General features: G+C 41.8%; 1 protein-coding gene across 2 annotated transcripts in view; it reads left to right on the forward strand.

The window, feature by feature from the left end:
* The first annotated feature begins 12,950 nt into the window (after positions 1–12,950).
* NUP58 (nucleoporin 58) overlaps positions 12,951–22,484 on the forward strand; it is a 49,813-nt gene continuing 40,279 nt past the window's right edge. Inside the window, exons 1-3 of one of the 2 annotated variants that reach the window (XM_049646738.1) lie at positions 12,951–13,272; positions 17,959–18,101; positions 21,740–21,889. In XM_049646738.1, the coding sequence (XP_049502695.1) occupies positions 13,166–13,272; positions 17,959–18,101; positions 21,740–21,889 (400 nt within the window). In that variant the 5' untranslated portion in view covers positions 12,951–13,165. The remainder of the gene's footprint in view (positions 13,273–17,958; positions 18,102–21,739; positions 21,890–22,484) is intronic. The other variant, XM_049646737.1, reaches the window with a different exon arrangement.

A 22,484-nucleotide genomic window follows, 5' to 3' on the forward strand; every position in this document is an offset into this window, starting at 1 on the left:
AGCCGGCGTGCGCCGTCTCCAAGAAACCCTTCCCCAAACCGGCGGCCGCGAAGGGGGCGGGGACCGGCGGGGCAGAGCGTCCTCTGGGGGAGAGCGGCGTCTCCTTCTTCTGAGCCACCGTAGATCCTACAGCGCCCCCTGCTTGTGGAGGCTCGCCAACCCCTAGCAGAAGGAGTCCCTCTATCGGGCAGTTGGCCAAGGACAAGACATGGAGGCGAGCTCGGTGGTTCATAGACTTTTCTTTGCTCAGGAATGGACTGTGTGGACGTCCTTGTGTGAAGAGAATTTAGTGGGTGAGGGCGAGACAAGACGTCACTGAAGTCCATTACCCTGCCAGTGGACAGCACCAAATTTCAATACTTTCTCTTTAGGTGCTGTTGTACTAGAATCTGTTCCGAGGAAATCATCAAATATATTTAGTGTAGCCTTATTTGAAACAATCAAAATTCCCCATACTACAGAATTAGTTATATAAAAGTGTAGTATGTCCGTAAACACCAGCATCCATTAAAAAATTATGCGGTAGATCCTAACAAGTAAAAGCTGAACAAACTTGAAAATCATCAACTTTCCCTAGACCTGCAAGAGAACTGAGGTCACCGGGAATATCACTGCCCCCAGAATTAGAGAGGGGCAGGCAAATACAGACAATCACAACTAAAGGAAACAAACCCACAAGCAGCAACCTTCCTGGGCACAAGGCCGGGCAGTTTCTTTTACCTAGTAAATCATGTCCAAATATCCAGAAAAACTTACAAGACATACTAAAGGGCAGAAAACAGTGTGAAGAGACACAGGAAGCATCAAAACCAGACTTGGATATGACAGGGATGTTGGAATTATCAGACTGCAAATTTAAAACAATTAGGGTTACTGTGGGAAAGGGTCTTATTTATCTGGACAAAGGAGACAACACGCAAGAACGGATGGGCAATGGAAACAGAGAGACGAGAGTCCTAAGTAAAAACCAAAAAGAGATAGTAGAGACAAAGAACACTGCAACAGAAATGAAGAATGCCTTTGATGGAGTTATTAGCAGTCTGGACATGGCTGAGGAAAGACATCTCTTTCCTCGGAGAGCTTGAGAATATTTCAAAAACTAAAACTTCCAAAACTAAAACACAAAGAAAACAAAGACTGAAAAAAAACCAGAACAGAATATCCAAGAACATGGATGCAGGACATCTACAAAAGGTGTAGTATACATGTAAAGAACATCTGAAGAGGAAAGAAAGGAACAGAAGCAAGTATTTGGAACAATAATGTCTGAAAATTTCCCCCGGTTTAATGTTATATGTCAAACCTCAGACCCAGTAAGCTCAGAGAACGCCAAGCAGGATAGATGTCAGAGAAACGACACATCATTCTCAAACTATAGAAAATCAAAGATAGAGAAAAAAAAGTCCTGAAGAAGCCAGAGGAAAAGAATAGTTTACCTATGGAGAAGCAAATGTAAGTATCACATTTGACTTCTCTTCAGATGTGAAGAGACCGCACAAGCAAGAAGAGAGCAAAGTGAAATAAAGACTTTCTTAGGTAAATAAAAATTGAGCAAATTTGTTGCCGATAGAGCTGCCTTGGAAAAAATTGTTAAAAGAAGTTCTTCAGAGAGAAGGAAAATGATACAGGTCAGAAATTTGGATCTACGTAAAGAAAGGAAGAACATTAGAGAAGGAAAAAGTGAAAGTGAAATAAAAACATTTCCTTATTCTTTATTGATCTAATAATAAACATTTTGTTCAAAATAATAGCAACAATGTATTTGAGTGTGTGTGTGTGTGTGTGTGTGTGTGTGTGCACGCACGCACACATGCTTAATGTATAAGTGAAATGAAGGACAGCAATGACACAGGGATGGGAGGGAGGAAGGAGGAATTAGGATTATTTTGTTATAAAGTACTTGCACTACCAAAAAAATTTATGCTGTAGAGGAATATTACATAACAAAAATGTTGATGCTGTATTACTGAGTGGAAAATAAGCTGGCTATGGAATGATAAGATCAATGTGACTGTGTTTTGTAATTTTTATGTATACCAACAAAAAGTTTACATTTCTAGATGGGAGGATTGCAGGTGGTTTTTGTAATTCCTCTATTTCAGTGTTTCTCAGCCTCCAGTGATTTTGCCCCTCAGGAGATATTTGGCCATACCCAGAGATATTTTTGGTTGTCACAACTGGGTGCATGGGTGGAGACGCTACTGACATCTAGTGGGTAGAGGCTAGGTTTGCTGCTGAACATCCTACAATGCTTACCTACAGACACACACCTAACAAAGAATTATCCAGAAACATGTCAATAGCGAAGAGATGGAGAAACCCTGCTTTACAGTTTCCCGATGTTCTATACTAAGCAGGTGTTTAAAATTTTTTTTAACGTTTATTTATTTTTGAGAGATACAGAGACAGAGTGCGAGCAGGGGAAGGGCAGAGAGAGAGGGAGACACAGAATCTGAAGCAGGCTCCAGGCTCTGAGCTGTCAGCACAGAGCCCGACGTGGGGCTCAAACTCACGGACCACGAGATCATGACCTGAGCCGAAGTCGAACGCCTAACCGACTGGGCCACCCAGGCACCCCTATACTAAGCAGTTTTGATGCAATTTGAGTTTTGGGTTTAAGAGTGAACGCTAAGAAAGAATTCTTGAGATGTTTTTGGTGCAAAAAGGTGATTTTATTATAGCACAGGAACAGGACCTATGGGCAAAAAGAGCTGTACTGGGGTTGTGAGGAGTAACTGACTATATACTTTTTAATTAGTGGGGGTTAATCATAGCGTAAGTCTCTAAAGAATGTGGAAGCAAGGCTTTCAGGACCTTGAGGGGCTAGCTGCTGTTAGGATAAGGTTACCTTTAGTCTTTTAATAAAACGTAAACACTAAGGCACTACGGCAACCACGAGTTCCTTGAGGAAGATCACACTCCGCATGTTTCACGTATCAGTGGGCTGCAAGCTGTAAGGAAATTTAAGCTACATTTCTCTTGCCCTTGTTTCCCTCATCAGTTTCACTTGTAACTAGAAAATGCTGCTTGTAAAACATCATTATAATTTTTACATCATCTTTCTTACCATGTTTGATGTTCTAGGTTTTTTCTTCTTTCTCTGTTTTAATGTTTATTTATATTTGGGGGGGGGGGGTGGTGTGAGAAGGGGCAGAGGGAGAGAGAGACAGAATCTGAAGCAGGCTCCAGGCTCTGAGCTATCAGCACAGAGCCCTATGCGGGGCCCAAACTCATGAGCCCTGAGATCATGACCTGAGCTGAAGTTGGATGCTTCACTGATTGAGCTACCCAGGTGCCCCTACATTTTCTTTTCTGGTTAAGAATTTGCCAGCATTTCATTCACTTATTCAATTCAACTTGTCTTGGTGTTGCTTTGTCTTATTTTGGTTTGGTTTTTTTTTTTTTAGGTGACTGCTGTGTTTCAGACAGATTACCAAAGCAAGTGAGATGCTTGTTAAGCATAGCAGTCTTTGTGGTGAAATTACTTACTCCTGTAAGGTAAGTATGAAATAAGATTGAGCAACCTAGAGTCCTGGTACAATAGCACATACAAAAGAAACACAAATCCTGCTTCCAACAAGAAAGAAAGAAAGAAAGAAAGAAAGAAAGAAAGAAAGAAAGAAAAAAAACACATTGAAAATTAATGTAGGTCCTTACTGAAGACCTTTTGGGAGATGAGAATAGGGAAAATTATATTGAGTGACACACATCACGACTTCCTTAATAAAACCTCTTTTTATGATTTTTCCCATGTTTTTGTCATTTTCCCCACTTCCTGTTCCCAGACAGTTTACCCTTACATATCAGGTTGTCTATCCTCCACCTTCTTTTCTCTTGTCATTTCTCACTTTTTCTCTCTTACTGATTCTAATAGAGAGGGAATAACAATGATAATACTTACTACCTGATAATCAGGAGTCAGAAAGTGTACCAGATGCTTTACCTGTATTCTGAGGAAAATACTTTCCTCAGTTTAAAAATGAGGAAAGTAAAATACAATGAAGTAACTTGCCCAATATCATGCAACAGAGAAAGCCTAGATCCATGACGTGAAGCCAGACAGTCTGACTCTAGAGTCTGTATTATTAATAATTATTCTATATTGATTTTCCACAATCCATAGAGATGTTCCATTTATGATAATATGATAGGCTAGGAAATGACCCTGCCTTAAAAAAAAAAAAAGACTTAAAATAACAGGCAAAGTAGAAATCAAGTTCTGTAAAGCACCAGGTAACAGACAAGATAGCGAGGCCTTACCATGCAAACTATAAGGGAAAGTATATACCCAGAGAGGTAAGCAGGAAACTGGAAATGTGGCAAAAGGGCCATTTCCAAATCAGGTGCCCTTAAAGGATGCAAAATTCAGAAGTCAAAATCTCAGGCCCACTCAGGTGGGGAGTTTAATGAGGCACTCTCTCCCTACGTAAAGCCAGGACCGTATGGAAACTCAACCAACCCAAGCCCTAGAATATAGCAGGAAATTTGCATTGACATGGAGAAAAGAAGGGGGTGCAATAATTGCCCATCTTGAAAATATTACAACCACAAAAAGGTTATTAGATGGATGTACAGCCTAGATTCATACCACCTAAAAAAACTTACCCCAAATGTCAAGCTGTGAATGCAGTTGAAAGTACCTGGAATCAGTAATTCCTAGGACGCTTTTTACAATAAACACAAATCCTTTTATAGTGAATTCTACTTCTACTGTGGGTTTCAAATAATTCTCACAATTAGTTTTCAAAGGAAAGCTGTGGTGATTCGTCAGAATAAAAAATAAGTAGTACACAAGGAAACAATTCTCAGGAGATAATTGGCAGTTAACAATGCAATAGCAATACAAGATTTTATAATTATCAGGCTTTGTTTCTAAAACAGCTATGCTCATTTTGTTTAAAGAAATGAGACATTTAAAATATCTGCAGTATAGGGGGGAAATAATTTAAAAAATATTTTTTGTTTATTTAGTTTTGAGAGAGAGACAGAGACAGAGACAGAGCATGAGCAGGGGAAGGGTAGAGAGAGAGGGAGACACTGAATCCGAAGCAGGCTCCAGGCTCTGAGCTGTCAGCACAGAGCCCAACGCGAGGCTTGAACCCAGGAACTGTGAAATCATGACCTGGGCCGAAGTCAGTTGCTTAACTGTCTGAGCCACCCAAGCGCCCCAGGGAAAAATAATTTCTGAATGATATAGCAAATATGAAGAACCAAATCTAACTTCTATAAATTAAATACAAAAATTGGAATGGAAAGCTCATTGGATGGGTTTAACAGATTAAGCAAATTAGAAGAAATAATTAGAAAACCAGAAGTTACTAGAAAAAATTATCCACAAAGGAAAGGAGTACAGAGAGACAAAAAGATTATAAATATGACAAAAGATTCAGGAAAAATGAAGGAAAGAGTGCAAAGATCTAACATAAACCTAATCACAGTTTCACAAGAATAAGAGAGAGAAGAAGAGAGACTGGGCAAAAATAACATTTGATGAGATAATGCCTGAATTTTTTTTTTTTTAGAATGCATGGAAGACACCGATCCACAGAATAAAGAAGCCTACAAATTCCAAGTTTGATAAAAAGAAATCCATGTCTAAATACATGATAGCGAACTACAGATTCACTATGGTGACTTTGTTATGGCAACACCAAAGACAAAAATGGAGATCTTAGAAGCATCCAGAGTAAAAGTACAAATTACTTCCAGTAGATCCGTAATTACATTTACAGTTGACTTCTTATCAGCAATAGTAGAAGGCATGTACCAAACATTGCAATGGTATCTGCCATTTACTAGAAGGAACAACTAATAATCTAAAATACTTTTTGCAGGCGTGCCTGGCTGGCTCAATTGGTAGAGTATGTGACTCGTGATCTCAGGGTTGTAAGTTTGAGCCCCATGTTCAGTGTAGAGATTACTTAATAATAAAATCTTTAAAAAATCAAATAAAATAGGGAAGCCTGGGTGGCTCAGTCAGTTAAGCGTCCAAATCTTGATTTCGGCTCAGGTCATGATCTCATGGTTCATGAGTTCCTGCCCCACCTGGGGTTCCATGCTGACAGTGCAGAGCCTACTTGGGATTCTCTACCGCCCCCGCCCCCGTCCCTCTCCCACTCTCTCTCTCTCAAAATAAATAAATAAACTTAAAAACGTTTTTTTAACGGGAAATAAGTCACTTAAAAAATAAAATACTTTTTCCAGGAAAAAATATCTTTCAAAAAATGAAAGTAGGGGGAAAAAAACTCAGACATCTTCCAAAAGACAAAAACAGAAAGACTGAGTTTGCCATGATTCATGTTACAGCAAATTCTAAATTGTATTTCAGAATAGGGAAAGTGGTCACAGATGGGAGATCTAAGATACAAAAGAAATGAAGATTCTTTTTTTTTTTTTTTAACATTTATTTATTTTTGAGACAGAGAGAGAGCATGAACAGGGGAGGGTCAGAGAAAGAGGGAGACACAGAATCTGAAACAGGCTCCAGGCTCTGAGCTGTCAGCACAGAGCCCGATGCAGGGCTCGAACCCATGACCGCGAGATCATGACCTAAGCCGAAGTCTTAACCGACTGAGCCACCAGGCGCCCAGAAAATTCTTTTTAACATAAAGAAATGAGAGGCGCCCGGGTGGCTCAGCCAGTTAAGCTTCTGTGTTTGGTTCAGATCATGATCTCACAGTTTCGTGAGTGGAGCCTCGCATCCGGCCCTGCGCTGACAGTTCAGAGGCTGGAGCCTGCTTCAGATTTTGTGTCTCTCTCCCCATCTTTCTGCCTGCCTCCCCCACAAACTCATGCTTTGTCTCTGTCTCTCAAAAATAAATGTTAAAAAAATTTTCAAACACAGAAATGAGTAAATGTAAATATACACGAACTGCTTACAACAATAATAAAGTTTTGCTAAGTTGAACAATAATTCAAATACATGAGTTAGGAGTGAAATAAAGTATCCTAGTATCCTTGCATTACCTTGGAAAAGAGTGGGAGTGCTGGTTAACTTTAGCCTTAAAAAGTTGTGTTTAGGGGCGCCTGGGTGGCTCAGTCGGTTAAGCGGCCGACTTCAGCTCAGGTCATGATCTCGCAGTCCGTGAGTTTGAGCCCCGCATTGGGCTCTGTGCTGACAGCTCAGAGCCTGGAGCCTGTTTCAGATTCTGTGTCTCCCTCTCTCTGACCCTCCCCCGTTCGTGCTCTGTCTCTCTCTGTCTCAAAAATAAATAAACGTTAAAAAAAAAAATAAAAAAAAAAAAGTTGTGTTTATATGTGTTATTTGCTAGAGTAACTGCTAAAATAATAGAAACAGCATATAAGTTCCAATGTAGAAGGTGAAAATGGAATTTTAAAAAGATGTATTTGCCACAGCATAAAAAGAATATTAGATGTCAACAAATTTAACAAAATATGTGTAAGATATTTATAGAGCATGTTACAAAACTCCATAAATGGATGGATAATAGGTATACAGATATGCAATCTCAATCTTCTCCCTCTCTCTCCACACACACACACACACACACACACACACACGCCTAAATAAATGGGAGGGTATACTATATTCATGGAATAGAAAACTCATTTTTAAAATATATCAATTCTTCCCAAACTACTCTATCTACAAATTCAGTGTATGCCCAATCACTACCCTAACAGTCTTGGTGTGCGTATGTATTTTGGGTGTGGTGGGGAGTTGGCAGTACATATGTGTGATAAGCTGATTTTACAATATATATGGGAATGTAAAGGGCTAAAAATAAGTTTGAGGAAGAACAATAAAGCAAGATTTTCCCAAAGGGATTTTGGAGACATTATAAATTTACAGTAACTTAGGTAGTGTGTTGCAAGAATAGGGCGGATAGGCTTGTGGAACAGAATGAAAGTCCAGAAATAAACCCACATATATAGATATTTGATTTATTAAAAATGTGATATTGGAGATCAGTGTGGGGACCCTCTTTTCAGTAAATAGGGCTGAGAAACTTTGGTTTCTATATGGGTATCTATATGGGTAAAAAGATGAAATTTGATCCTTACCCCACACTATGCATTCCCATGTTGATTAAAGACTCAGATGCAAAAAAGCAGCATAACAGACTTATGGAGGTTAGGTGAGAATAGTCTCATGACTTTATTATGGAGAAAAATATTTAAATAAGACCATAAAAAACATTTACATAGTAAATTGAACTACATTTAAATTGTATATTTCTATTCCTAAGAAAAAAAGACAATAAGGCAGTACAAAGCAATTCAGTTTGTATAAAAGACATTTTTAACATATATAGTCTACAAAGGATTCATATTCAGAAAATATAGAGTTCCTATAAATAAATTTTAAAAAGGCAGAGGCTCCACAGAAAAATGGGTAAAACATTCGAACAGGACTTCACAAAATAGGATATCCAAAAGTTCAATCACTATATGTAAAAGTATTTAACTCTATTATTAATCAGGAAAGTGTTTTGGCAAGGATACGTAACAGCATGGACTCTCAGACCATAGTTGCTGTGGGAGTATAATTTGTTACAAAGCCTTTCAAAGGTTTACCATCACCTTACCTAGTTGAACATGTTCATAGCCTATGAACCATCAACTCACTCCTAAATGTGGACTCTAGAGAATCTTAAGCATATGCAATAGTATGTTATGTATATTATGTATATGCAATAGTATATTATACAGTATTATGTATAATAATGTTTTTAGTACCCCATCTGTAATAGCCCAAAACTATAAACAACAGCAAGAGTAAAATAGGTGGATAGATAAATGGTGATAGAGTCATAAAATGGAATAATATGCAGCAATGTTAATGAATATTCAGTTACATATAACAGCAAAGATGGAAATCATAAATATAAGGTTGAACAAAAAATGCAAGACACAAAACAACCATATGCTATGATTCCATTTATGTTATAGTTCAAAAATAGACAAAACTATGTTTAGGGGTGAACACAGAGGTGCTAAAACACTAAGGAAAAGTAAAGAATATATTCTTACAATCATCAGGGAAATGGTTACCATTGGAGTGTGATTGAGGAAGGGCATAAAAAGAACTTCTAAGTTGCTTGCAGCATCCAGTTTCTTGATGTGGGTGGTGGTTACAATATGGGCGTTTCATGACGTGGATGTTTAGTTTATAAACAGAACTTGTATCCTTTCTGCATTCTTCTGCAAGTATGATATTTTCGTAACTGGGAAAAGTCTATGAAGTAGGACATTTTAACTTCTTTTCAAAGTAATATATACTGTTGTTTTTTTTCTAAAGTCCAAGGGTAGGGGCATCTGGGTGGCTCAGTTGGCCAAGCGTCTGATTTTTTATCTCAGCTCAGGTCTAGATCTCAGGGTTGTGAGTTCAAGCCTCACATTGGGCTCTGACACTGGGCATGGATCCTACCTTAAAATAAACAAACAAAAAAATAAACAAATATTCAAGAGTAGCATAAAGCTTGTAACAAAATTTGGTTATCCCCTGCTTCATCACTATTCCTACTTCCCCAAAGCACTCATTCTGATTTTTGTCTTTTTCTTGTTTTTACTTTCGTATGTCTAAGTAACATAGTTTTAGGACTCTTTCTTGACTTTTTCAGTTTTAGGTAATTTTTTTCAGTTTCTTCCTTCACTTAAGGTCAGAATTTAGCTCTTGTAGAAAATCCCCTGCTCCCAGATTTGCATTTCTCCTTCCTCTTGTGCTATTAGAGTTTTAACACCTTAAAAAAGTTGAATTCACACTCATGTTTTCATTATTATTCTTATAGACTCTTCACTGTGATTCCAAATTAAGTACTCCACTTACATTTCCTTTCTTATCCAATTGAATTTTTTTTTTCAATTGCCTCTTTGAGTAATTTGCCTAGTTTTCTTTCTCTCTCATGTTAAGTATTCTCACACTAGATCCAGTATTCCTTCATGGTTAAGTCCGACAGATAATCTCTCAGTTCCAATGTTTTTGCTCGAGACCTCTGTCCAGAGGTCCCTAGATATCTCTAAGAGTCTCCTCCCTTCTTATTCCAGGTTGTTCCAGTTGTTCTCTAGGCCTACTGAATTATCTTGGGACTCCCCTTCACCAGTATATGGTGAAGCCAGGGAAATGTCTTGATTAGTCTTTTGTGTTGAATTCCCAGATCTTATGTTGTATTCTTCTTGATTTGCTTACTTTGTTCTGTTCTGTTTTGGTGGAGTATATTATTTAATGACTTCCTGAAATAAGGCAAAAGACAAATCTTTGATGGATAGTTTGGCTGGGTCTAGAATCCTGTGCTAGGAAAAATTTTTTCTCTTAGGATTTTGAGAGCTCCCAGAAACACATCCTAACTTCCACGGTACCTGTTCAGAAACCTGATGACTTCCTGGTTTCCCTTCGGAGGTCCCCACTTTATTTTTTCAGGAAGCTTTTTGGATCTCTTCACCCCCATGATCTGAAATTTTAAAACAAGAAACTTGGTTTTCTCCTCTATTTCCATCCAGTGTTTTGAGAACATGATGAACTCTTTGAATATTTTGTTTAATGTTTTTTATTCTTGAAAGAGATAGAGCATGAGCAGAAGAGGGCAGAAAGAGAGGGAGACACAAAATCTGAAGCAGGCTCTAGGCTGTGAGCTGTCAGCACAGAGCCTGAGGTGGGGCTTGAACTCACCAGCCGTGGTATCATGACCTGAGCTGAAGTTGGACCCAGGTGCCCCCATGCTGAACTCTTTCAATCTAAAAACACATTTTCTTTAATTATGGGAAATTTTCTCATATTATTTCTGAGATAATTACTGTTTCTTTCTTTTTATTATTTTCTTCTTTTTTTCTCCCTTCCTTCTGTTATTGTTCTTCCCATTTCCCTCCCTTTCTCCTTTCTTTTTCAAAAAACATTTTTTTAAATGTTTACTTATTTTTGAGAGGGAGAGAGAGACAGAGTATGAGCCAGGGGAGGGGTAGAGAGAGAGGGAGACACAGAATCAGAAGCAGGCTCCAGGCTCTGAGCTGTCAGCACAGAGACTGATGCGGGGCTCGACCTGAGCTGAAGTCAGACACTCAACTGACTGAGCCACCCAAGCGCCTCTCTCCTTCCTTTCTTCTATCAGATGTGAAAAGTCCTGGTCTGACTCTAATTTATTATTCTTTTATTCCTATTCTCTAGGCCTTTGTCTTTTTTTTTTTTAATGTTTATTTTTATTTTGAGAGAGAAAGAGAGAGAGCGCGAGTGAGCAAGGGGGGCAGAGAGAGAGGGAGAAAAAGAGCCTGTCCGCTCTGTCAGCGCAGAGCCTGATGCAGGGCTCGATCTCAAGAACTGTGAGATGACAACCTGAGCGGAAACCAACAGTCAGACGCTTAACTGACTGAGCCACCCAGTCGCCCCCTTTGTCTTCCTAATATATTTTCTGGGAAATTCTTACGACTTTATAATACCACCCTTATGGAGTAGGAGTTGTTCTCCCCTTCTTGTGTGGCAGTGTTTCTATATAAATGATTTGGAATGCTTCTGCACAAAATATTTTTCTACTCTTCCCCATTTATTATTTATTCATTCGCTTACATCAGTGTGGATTTACCGATGTTCATTTTAAACTTTTGGTTATAATCTGTTATTTCCTTAGTTTCTTGTTCCAGCTTTGGCCATCAGTAAATTTTTCACTTGGCTCCTATGTCCTTTGACATACCTCATCAACATAGGCAGGGCTTTTTTGGTTTCTGGTTTTTTGAGCACTTCCTTACTTTCTGGCACTACAATATGCTCCAGGCTCATCTTGCATCTTTTCCACCCCAACTCTTAGAATTAATAATTTCTCAAGGAGGTCCAGTCCCTTTAATTGGAGAATGATAATAGAATCCAAGACCTGGGCACTAGCTGTGCCGACCGCTACTGGAATGCTGTTCCTCCCAGGCTAACAGTTCGTTTGGTTACCTACATTTCCCTTTTTCCTTTTTCTAAAAATTTTTTGTAGCACTCTGTTCTGATTTTGTGGATCTCGTTTCTCTAGGCATAAGATAAAATAAAAATAAAGTTACTTGTTTATTTTTGCTTCCCAAATTATCTCCATTCCTTCCAGTTTTGTTTTGGTCTGACTTTCGCGTCAGACCTGTTCTCTAGTATCTGATGCTCTTTGACCATCCTTTCAATAAAATGTTACTTAGAAACAATCTTTGTAGGAGAGTTTGACATTTGACGAGCCTCATGCAGAACGAAGAGGTAAGCATTTTGTTGGGGATCCCCTATACCACTACTTGAAGGTACTATGCGTTTGAACGGGCACAAGGAATTCTAGAACAGTTGTCTTGTTGGTAGCGGCAGCAGAAACTGAGTAGAGAGCCCGTTAGGCACCACACACAGGATCGAAAGGATCCATACCATCTGCTCCTCTGCACTAGCTCTCTGCACAAACTCCTACCCAGCAGGACACGCCGCAACACTTGGACTTGACCACAGCCTTTGATCGCCAGGGAGTTTGCGCAGCACCAACAGGGTCAGCCACAGCGCGCCCCCCCCCCCCCGCAGCGGACTCTCTGAAACGCCGCGGAGCGGATGAATTATTATCGATCGATTACCGAAACGTCAGGGAGCAGACACGCTCCCGGTACTTCCCGGGGAAGGGGCGGTAGCCAACCAAAAACTGAGGTCGCGTCCTTTACTATAAAGGCGCCTGGAATGCTCCATAGGGTCTTCCTCACTCTGGGACTCCGCGCATCCCTTTTACCAGTAGGGAAGGACATAAGCAATAATTGCGATTCAACAACCATAAAGTACAGATTACGTCAACACGTATCCCAATACAGAGCTAAAAAGAAACGGTCCGCCTTGCCTTTAACGCCGGACGCCACCTCCGTAAGAGAGCCGGTGGCACGCCCACCCCGCCCCCTCCCAGGGTGCCTTGCGCGGCGCGCCGACCCACCCCCCGTCCCAGGGTGCCTTGCGCGGCGCGCCCCCCCCCCCCCCCCCCCCCCCGTCCCAGGACGCCTTGCGCGGCGGCCTCGCTCTCGGTGGGCTACGTGCGCGCGGCGGGCGTCGGAACGTGCTCTCGCGTGGTGGCCCCACCCACCTCGGCCTTCTCAGCCGCCGGGACTTGAAGTTCCCGCCAGGTCGCGGCTGGGTGAGAGCGATGCTGCGCGGCCCGCCTTGACTGTGAGGAGAGAGGAGCGTCCCCGGCCCCTTGCAGCTTGCTGACGCCTCCGAGCCCCGGCAGCCATGTCCACGGGGTTTTCCTTCGGGACCAGCACGCTGGGCTCCACCACCGTCGCCGCCGGCGGGACCGGCGCAGGCGGCGGTTTCTCCTTCGGGACTGGGGCGTCTAGGTAACCGCACCTCCTCGCTTTCCCCGGCCCGGGTCCTCCCCCTCGAGGCTCCGGTGGATGGGCCCGTCCCTCCCTCTTCCCCCCGCCCCCCGGGTTTCCTTCCCGGTGGGCCTGGTGGCAAAATACTTGCCCGGGGCCAGCTTCGAAGCCCTGCCTTATTTCAGCGCCCTGCCGCCCACCCCGGCGGCCTGGTCGGCAGGAGGGCGGATGGTCTCGGGGCTGTGAGGTCCCCCAGAATTTACGATGGTTCATACTCACACATTGTTCCCACGGAGGGGGTCTGGCTGCGTGGAAGGGCCTGGCATGTCCCGCCGAGCCCCAGCGGCGCGGCAGCCCGAGGCACGGAACGAATGGTGAACGAATGAACGGCACTGGGGCTTACTCTGGGGTTTTAGAAAAAGACAGTGTAATAGAAGATTTTAAGGAGCACAAGTCAGAGTTCCTCCCCGAGAATTCAGATTTCATCGCAGGAGACACGGTGTGGGACTCTCCAGGGCTTAATGATGTTGTGGGATTTTAAACGAGCTCAGGTCTTTGGACCTCATGGGACCCTCTCCTTTGTTGTTTCTTGTTTTAAACACTTGTTACAGCATTTATTGGTGATGATTTTGAACACGATGTGCAGATGAGTGTACATGAGCGAGTGTTGTGTTGTAATGACTTACACTGAAAAATGTAGCATATTTCTCGTTTTTGTGCAGCCTGCTAAACCACCAGCTCAGATGGCGAAGTAAAGCTAGCAGAGGTCCAGAGACCATTAAAATCGTTAAAGATCATTGTCGTGATGAGACATGGAGTCTTTAGAATTCAGTCTTTTTAAGGTAAAAGTGGAGGAGTTCCTTAAATCCAGAAGAGCGCGTAGAACGCGTTACACGGCATCTTGTGAAGTTTGAGGAATGTGGTTGTAGATTAAAAGGGCAAAAAAAAGAATGTTCCTTGGGTTAAAAAAAGGGGGGGGGGTGGGCAGACTACATAGTCAAATATAAAATCTGGGAGTCTCTCTCCTTTAATACCTCCTTTTCTTTCACTCTGCACACATAATCAGCAAGGCCTGCTAATTTAAAATTTTTCTAAAATATCTATCTATTTATTTTGGGAGACAGAGAGAGACTGAGCACGAGCTGGGAGGGGCAGAGAGAGAGGGAGGCACAGAATCCCAAGCAGGCTCCAGGCTCTCTCTGGGCTGTGAGCACAGAGCCCAACGGGGGGCCTGAACCCACAGACCGTGAGATCATGACCTGAGCCGAAGTCGGAGGCTTAACCCACTGAGCCACCCAGGTGCCCCTCCATTTTGTTTTTTTTCAAATGCTGGTTGTGATCTGCTAAATTGATGTTCTCCTGATGGGTCCTAATCTTAGGTTGAAAAACACTGCTGTAGCAACTTGGGCATTTTCTTAGTTCCTCAGGTGGGCTTGGCCCAACCCCTTCCCCTTGGGTCAGTTCCCGCTGATTGGAATCCCCCCGCCACCTCCTTGAGTGCCAGGCTAGTGTCTACTGTTGGGACTCCAGTGCTTACCTATCCAGAGAGGTCTTTGCAGCTCTGCCAGTGTAGACGAGGTTTCCACCCTCATAGCACCCTGTCACATAGCACTTACCACGGTTGTAGTCAATTCATTATGTATATTTTTTTTATTAAATTTTTTTTAACGTTTATTTATTTTTGAGACAGAGAGAGACAGAGCATGAACGGGGGAGGGTCAGAGAGAGGGAGACACAGAATCTGAAACAGGCTCCAGGCTCCGAGCTGTCAGCACAGAGCCCGACGTGGGGCTCAAACTCACGGACCGCGAGATCATGACCTGAGCCGAAGTCGGCCGCTCAACCGACTGAGCCACCAGGCGCCCCAATTCATTGTATTTTTTGTTGACTTGTTTATAGTCTGATCCCAGCAACGGAACGGAAGCTCCATGAGGGCAAAGACCGTTTCATGTCGTTTTTTTGGGTAGACACAGTGAAGCTCAGTGCGTATTTTTTGAGTGCATGAGTGATTGATTTCATTCTCTCCACTGACTGGAAACTTCCTGAAGTCAGGATCTGAGTCTTACCACTGTCCTCAGTCCCTGTGACAGTTCCTGGCACATGACAAGGGCTTTCATAGATCCTTGTTGAATGACCGAGTAAAGGAATTCTGAGTCATGAGCTGGAAACATGTACACAATCTTCAGAAGGGCTTAGATAAATGAATGAAAGGAGAGAGCATCTGACGTCTGTCTCGTGGAGTACTGGTTTGAAGGCCTGACTACCCCGAGAGCCATCTAGTGATTTGGTCTCTTTAGGTAAATCGTTTCAGCAACGTTACTGTCCAACAGTTCCCACGTCTGGAAAAGGGGTATCATCTATGTACCTCACAGAGGTGTTGAATCGGATAGAGCATGGAAAGTATTTAGCATCACACCTGGCACGTGGTAGGTGCTCAGTAAGTGTTACCTCCTGAGTCCACATGAGGGCAGGTCCTGATCTGCTGGAGTCAACTTGGCTTTTCTGTAGCACGTCGTAAAGAGTCACTAGCAGATAATACCAGGTTGAGGCAAAAATTGGTCATGTGTGGGGTGGCTTTTGGTTTTCATTAAGTAAATTTCTCTGCCACAGAGAAATTTCTCTTGCTTTTCTGAGTAAGAAGATACCACTTTGATATATTTCTTTGGTAATGTTTTCAAATTTAGGTGTGAAACACTTCATTGTGTCTTCAGTTATCAAGACATTTTAAATATTTTCATTGTGTTTTTAGACCTACCTTGGCTGTACTTCTTTTGTGTCTTTATGGAATGGCAGTAAAACCAAATGGGATCACTGATTTATTTGGGAGACAGGGGAGCATAATAACCATTTTTTTAATTTGATGTTTGCAAAATTTGCCAATAGTGTTTATTTAAATATCTTTTTTTTTTTTTTTTAATGTTTATTTTTGAAAGAGAGCAGGTGCATGCACTGGGGTGAGGAGGGGCAGGGAGGGAGAATCCCAAGCAGGCTCCGTGCTATCAGGAAGCCTGATACTGACTCGAACACCCAAGTCACAACATCACGACCTGAGCCGAAATTAAGAGTCGGACACTTAACCGACTGAGCCACCCAGGTGCCCCCTAGAATACCATTTTAATGCAGTTGATTAAGTGTTTAGGATTTGTGCTTTGTTGGTGAAACTTTGCAACCCTGTTCTGCCAGCCCTCTGTACTGCACACCTGGGACACACATACACCTGTGCTCACAGAAATCATTTTAAAATCAGTGATAAACTAAGACAGAGGGTGTAGTCTTTTTTTTTTTCTTCCCTACTCAGTGTCGATGACTGATTTCAAGTTCTACCTTCTTAGTAAGCTCGTCTCTATTCCCCTTACAGCGATTAGCTGGCATGATACCTTGTACATAATGTTTTTAATTGAATTTATAAGTGTTCCTTATGACAGTAGTAACATTTAATCTCTTAATCTTTCAAAAAATCTGTTAAGTGGGCACTGTTACTCCCCTTTTGCAGATGAGGAAATAGAGAATCGTAAACACTAAGTAATGTCACACAGGTACCAGGACACTGGGGTGCTGGTACTGGAACCCAGCCATAATACTACTGCCTTCTTAAATTGAAACATCCCAGACTTTTAAACTTTTTAAAACTGACCTTGGCTTCTCTTACGGTGATTATGTCTGTATGGAAGGTGAGGGAGAAGTAATAAAGGTACGTATACAGGATGAATGGGATCTCCCATTATGTTACATGTTGATATATTCTCTGCTACACAATTTTTGAAGTGGCAGATTGTGAGGATTTCTTGTTTATTTTCATAATTTGCTCTCCCTCCCATAGATAGCAAATTTGAGCCCCCGAGTTTTGATAAGAACAGTTGAAAGTTGTGAACTCTGTTCATATCACTTGTTATTATCAGCTGTTCTTTTTAAGCTTTCAAAAACTCTGGATCGAGGGTAATTTTGCTCTGCATTTTACTCTTGCCAGGTTACCTTGAGTCCTTCTCATCTTCTCACCCCCGCCCCCAGTTCTTACTGCTGTTTTGGTGGCAAGATACCTGTGTCCTCTGCCCCCCCACCCCCACCCCAACTCCATGAATGTGGTAATATAGCAATAGAGAGGTAGTGAAGACCGCCTAGAATAACTTTTCTATTTCTGGGTATGTTATTTTTCTTTATGTTATTATTAGTTGGGGAAGAACAAATGCTTTTGGAAATGTGGACTGTACATGAATCATTCCAGAAGAAAATGATCCACATTCATAGCATTTCCCTAGCCATTTAAAAGTATGCTAGCTTTTTTTTTTTTTTTTTTTTGAGAGGGAGAGAAACAGAGAGCATGAGCAAGGGCGCGGTGGAGAGAGAGGGAGACAGAACTCCAAGCAGGCTTCAGACTCTGAGCTGACAGCACAGAACCTGACGGGGGCTCAAACTCCTAGACCGAGAGATCGTGATCTGAGCCAAAGTTGTTGGATGCTTAACTGACTGAGCCACCCAGCCCCCCCCCCCCCGCATTGTATTTTTTAAGGCTACTTTTATATGTGACTTATTTTTAAAGGGAACAGGAAAACATTTGAGTTTGGTTGGTTAAAAATGTTAGTTCCTTTTGTATTCTCTGGAGGCATATTGAATATGTTAAATGAAAGAAGGTAATTAACCTTGAACTTTTATTTTTCTTAAAGAAATCCTGGCTCTAATAGACTCTCTTTTGGTTTTTTTTGTAACAAGCAACCCTTCGGTGGGGCTCAATTTTGGAACTCTTGGAAGCACTGCAACTCCTGCAACTACATCCACTTCCTCAGGTGGTTTTGGAACTGGCCTCTTTGGACCGAAATCTACCACTGGGTTCACTCTGGGAGGAACAAATACAGGTAAGGAGGCTTGTCACATTTGCAGGGAGTAGGTGTGGGCTATTCTTCAAGTTCTGTTCTCTGTCCCTTCCCTTTAGTTCTGTTCTCTATCCCTTCTCTTTACAAGGATTGTCACTGGTGACAGACCGAGAAAATGGTAAATACTAAGATGAAAAAATACATTGGCATGTGGAATTAAGGACCAGTGATAGGCCCGTGTTGGTTATAATCTATTTAAAAGAATTTTTTTTTAATGTTTCTTTCTGAGAGACAGAGAGACAGACAGACAGAGCATGAGTGCGGGAGGGGCAGAGAGAGGGAGACACAGAATGTGAAGTCGTCTTTGGGCTCCGAGCTGTCAGCCCAGAGCCCGATGTGGGGCTCGAACTCGTGAACTGCGAGATCATGCCCTGAGCCGAAGTTGGATGCTTAACTGACTGAGCCACCCAGGCGCCCCAGTTATAATCTATTTTTGTGTAAAGAAGGAAAACACACACATTTGAAGAATTAAATAAGATCTCTCATAAGAAAAAAAATGTTTTTGTAACTTGACACAAAGATGGCGTACTTCCTTAAATACAATGAATAAAGTAACAGTTTGTATATTAAATTATATAATGCAGCGTTTTACCTTAGTCAAGATGAGTTTACCAATTTGGACTTAATTGAGCATATGTGGGACAGTTAGCATCTGTTTTACTGTAAAATTATAATTTGCCTTCCTAAGAGATGTTTTAAGATTTTGTATTATTAAAACAACTGTCTCACTGGGAAAAGGTAGACATTTCGATAATAAAAAGTTGTTTGTTTTTTAATACTTACGGGTATTTTATTAAGTTAAAAATATGATTCACTGGTACTGCCATTTAAACAGTTTACTTCCTTGTTGACTTTTTATTCTCTACCCTCAGGGCCTCTTGGTCTCTGTTACCACCTTTTGCATTGACCTTCCAGCTTTGATTGCAACATTTCACAGCCACACATAGAAAATGTAAGAACTGCAGGAGTAGATGTGACACCAACCAGGGAGCTTCTTGAAATAGCTCTGCGTGCCAATGTTTTGCTCAGAGTAGCTTTTTTTTCTCCTTGCCTGATTTTGTTAGGAGCAGTAGTTGTTTGCATTTTATAAATTTTATTTCCTAATTAATCAAAATTATATACAGCTTGCAATATGAAAACCAGTGCTATAGGAAGAACGTTTGTGTTAGTGGTCATGGTGGGAGATACTGGTCGTCTGAGTAGTGTTATCACACCCTGAAGATGATTCCAAGTCTGCCCTTGTGATAAACCCCCAAAATGCCATCTTCCGCTGATGAATTAAATTTTATTTCTCTTTTTGTCCCCAGGAATAGCAACAACTATAACTACAGGATTAATTCTGTGTAAGAATTTTTGAGGAAAGATTCCCAGATCTGTGGTTTTCTACTCTGCTCGTAATATCTCACAGAGCTGGGGTATAGAAGGAAGCATGTAAGGAACCTAACAGAGATCACAGACACTCATCACAGAACCTTTCAGTACTGGCGTGTTTTAAAAAGTCTGTGACTTTTTAATTCAGAAAAAAAGCCTTAAATACAGAAGTGGTTTTTCTGTGGAAATTTCACATTACAGTTTGCAGTTATTTGAGTCCTTGTAGTGAAGAAAGCACCACACTACATAGCTCAGAAGTCTTGGAATTAAACCCTGCTTATACCTCCAAGTCGTTGTGAGGTCTTAGGTAGTCATGTAATATCTGGCAGCTTTTAGTTCTCTATAAAGTGAAAGTATTAGACTAGAAAGTTTTTGACTTCCTTCTGGCTCAAAAATACCCTCGTTCTCTGCAGTGAGACGCCAAATGGAACGTGAGTAACTAGAATGGCGATTAATAATGTCAAAGGAAGGGAATGAATGAAAGGACAGCGAGGAGCCTCAATTAAAATTAAATTTATTAATTAAAGTTAAACCAAAAGTTGAAATAAATTCAAGATTGGTGGACTTTTTTCATTTGGATGCTACTCACTTGGGATCAGGAGAAAGCATCGCACATGTGTTTACTCCCAGCGGTTTGGACAGGATTGGCTTCAAGGACAAGCAGTTGCATTCTTTCATTTTCTGAGATTGTCGGACCCGTGCAGAATTTCAAAGCACTGTACTCTGGCAGGAACTTCTGGTTGTGGTAAGGACAATCCAGAAGCTTAGTTTCTGGCTTCTTCGTGCTCTCAGGAGAAGCCAAAATGCAAGTTGTTATACATGTCTTCATTTAGTAGTTTTGAGCAGCTGCTGCTTCCTAACCTCGTGGCCTTAGGCGTGCATGACGGTTTGAGCATTTAGTATTAGCTGTTGGTGTGGCGATGGTACTGGTGGTGAGGGCGGGGCGGACGATGTCAAGAACTACAGAGTGTGTGAGCAGGGCATTCGGTGTGTTCCGAGGTGAAGGCGACAGGCAGGTGTAGTAATATGTTCTTGTGTGATCTGATAAAGGCCGTAACAGATGTATGAAAGGCAGCAAGGAAGGAAGAGAAAGAAAAGGGTAGAAGTTTATTTGGGGGGCAGGAGACATTATTCCTGATGCAGGAATGGAAAGTGCAAAGGCCCAGTTACAAAAGGACCGGGGAAGTACGAAAAATACTCGGTTTTTAGAGTTTTGGATTCAGAGGTGGGAATGGTACGGAGAGGGGATTTGAGGAGCAAGTTGGGACAAGATAGGAAAGGTGGTTGTGTGCCAGCCCTTTAGGCTGTAGCGTAGAGATAGTAGAGAGCTAATGGGAGCCTTCAGTCCGGGAGAATCAGCAGGGCATTATTTTTTGTTGGTATTCTCGCTTGTTTTTGAAGTAACTAACTGATTCAAAGAATAGATTAGAGGTTAGAAGGACTGACAGCACAGAAACAAATCAAGAGGTTGTGATAATAGTTCTGGAGAGGGAGATGGCCTGAGCTAAGGTTTTTGAAGATGCTTGTAATCCAGGGATATTTCTGCAGGAGCACTGACAGGGTTTGTGGCTAGTAGGATGTAGGAGAGAGGAGGGGCATCAGGGAGGGTCGTGGTTTCTGGCACGAGCAGCTGAGAGGACCACGGCAGGGGATTTAGGAGTGCTTCTGTCTAGGGGGATGCAGAGGTGCCGAGGGACATCCAGGCAGAGCTAGCCAGGGAGACTCCAGGGGGTGTAAATTAAGACCATGTTTCTGTGGTTGAAATTCTGCGGTTGGGAAGTAAGGAAGCAGGCCTGGTACCATAGGCAGCCTCATTTAAGAAGTGAACAGAGGAAGGAGATGGACGGAAGGAGACTGAAAGGAGTAGTGGGAGCTGACAGAAACCCAGAACACTAGGCAGTACAGAATGCTGGTTTAAAGAGCCTTGGAGGGGAGGGAGGCTTTTCTGCTCTGTATAAAGGAAGGGTAAATGCTATTTTAGGTACCTTCAGGGGTAGAGCTGAAAATGGATTTCAACATTACCACAGTGACTGGACTTTTTTTGCTGTTCTTAAATCACAGGGCCGTCTTTTTTGAGTGTGCACCCTGGTTTGGTCCCACCTTTTATGTTACTTTTTCGTGCACATACAAGTACATGTATCCTTCTTCTGTCTGCAAGAGTAGATGGACTCTATCTTTTAGGGATCCTGATTGAAACTGGTATGATGCACACTTACGGTAAAATAGGATCTGTTTGTCTGTTTGCACAGGAACGCCAGCCACAACATCCGCATCTGCGACGGGTTTCAGTTTAGGATTCACTAAACCTGCTGCATCTGCCACACCATTTGCTCTGCCTATTGCTTCTACCTCAGCTACTGGTCTTACTCTGTCGTCTGCTCTGACGTCAACTCCTGCAGGTGAGGCACCATGGGAGAAGCCGCCTTTTACGGTTGAATTGAATAGTTTTGTCGTTGGTGAACATAGGTATCCACCTTTATTATCAAAGATAACTTTGGTTTCGGAAAGTTTTTATTTCAACCATGAGGCGGTTTTGACCTAGTAAACTACTGATTTGTGAAGAGGGTCATCACTGGTCCTTAAAGCAGGAGGGACCATCTTGGAGGTCAGTCTCTATTTACAGAGCAAAGCAGGGACAGAGTGAGAGGCAAAATGTAAAATTATTAATATCCACTTTGTTTTCAAGGAGCATTTTGGTGACAGGGAAGGGTAAAGAGTTTGCATAAATACTGCCTGGCTTAGGATTCATTCCATTTCAAAGGCGAAGTTGGTGTCCTGGGTGGGAAAACTCCTTATTACTGTCTGGAATCAGTTCCCTGATACCATTATAGTATTACCCAGAACTCTTCTTTCTGTCACTGGGTTTTGCTCTGAAGGTAGGATTTCTCTTTGTTCTTAGGTATATATATAATTTCATCTTTAATGAGTAGTTTTTCCTAAGTGAATTTTATCACGGACTTGAAGGGTTGTTTGTTGTGTTTTTGTTTTTTTGCT

The sequence above is a fragment of the Panthera uncia genome (assembly GCF_023721935.1).
Source record: "Panthera uncia isolate 11264 chromosome A1 unlocalized genomic scaffold, Puncia_PCG_1.0 HiC_scaffold_16, whole genome shotgun sequence".
Lineage (NCBI taxonomy): Eukaryota > Metazoa > Chordata > Mammalia > Carnivora > Felidae > Panthera > Panthera uncia.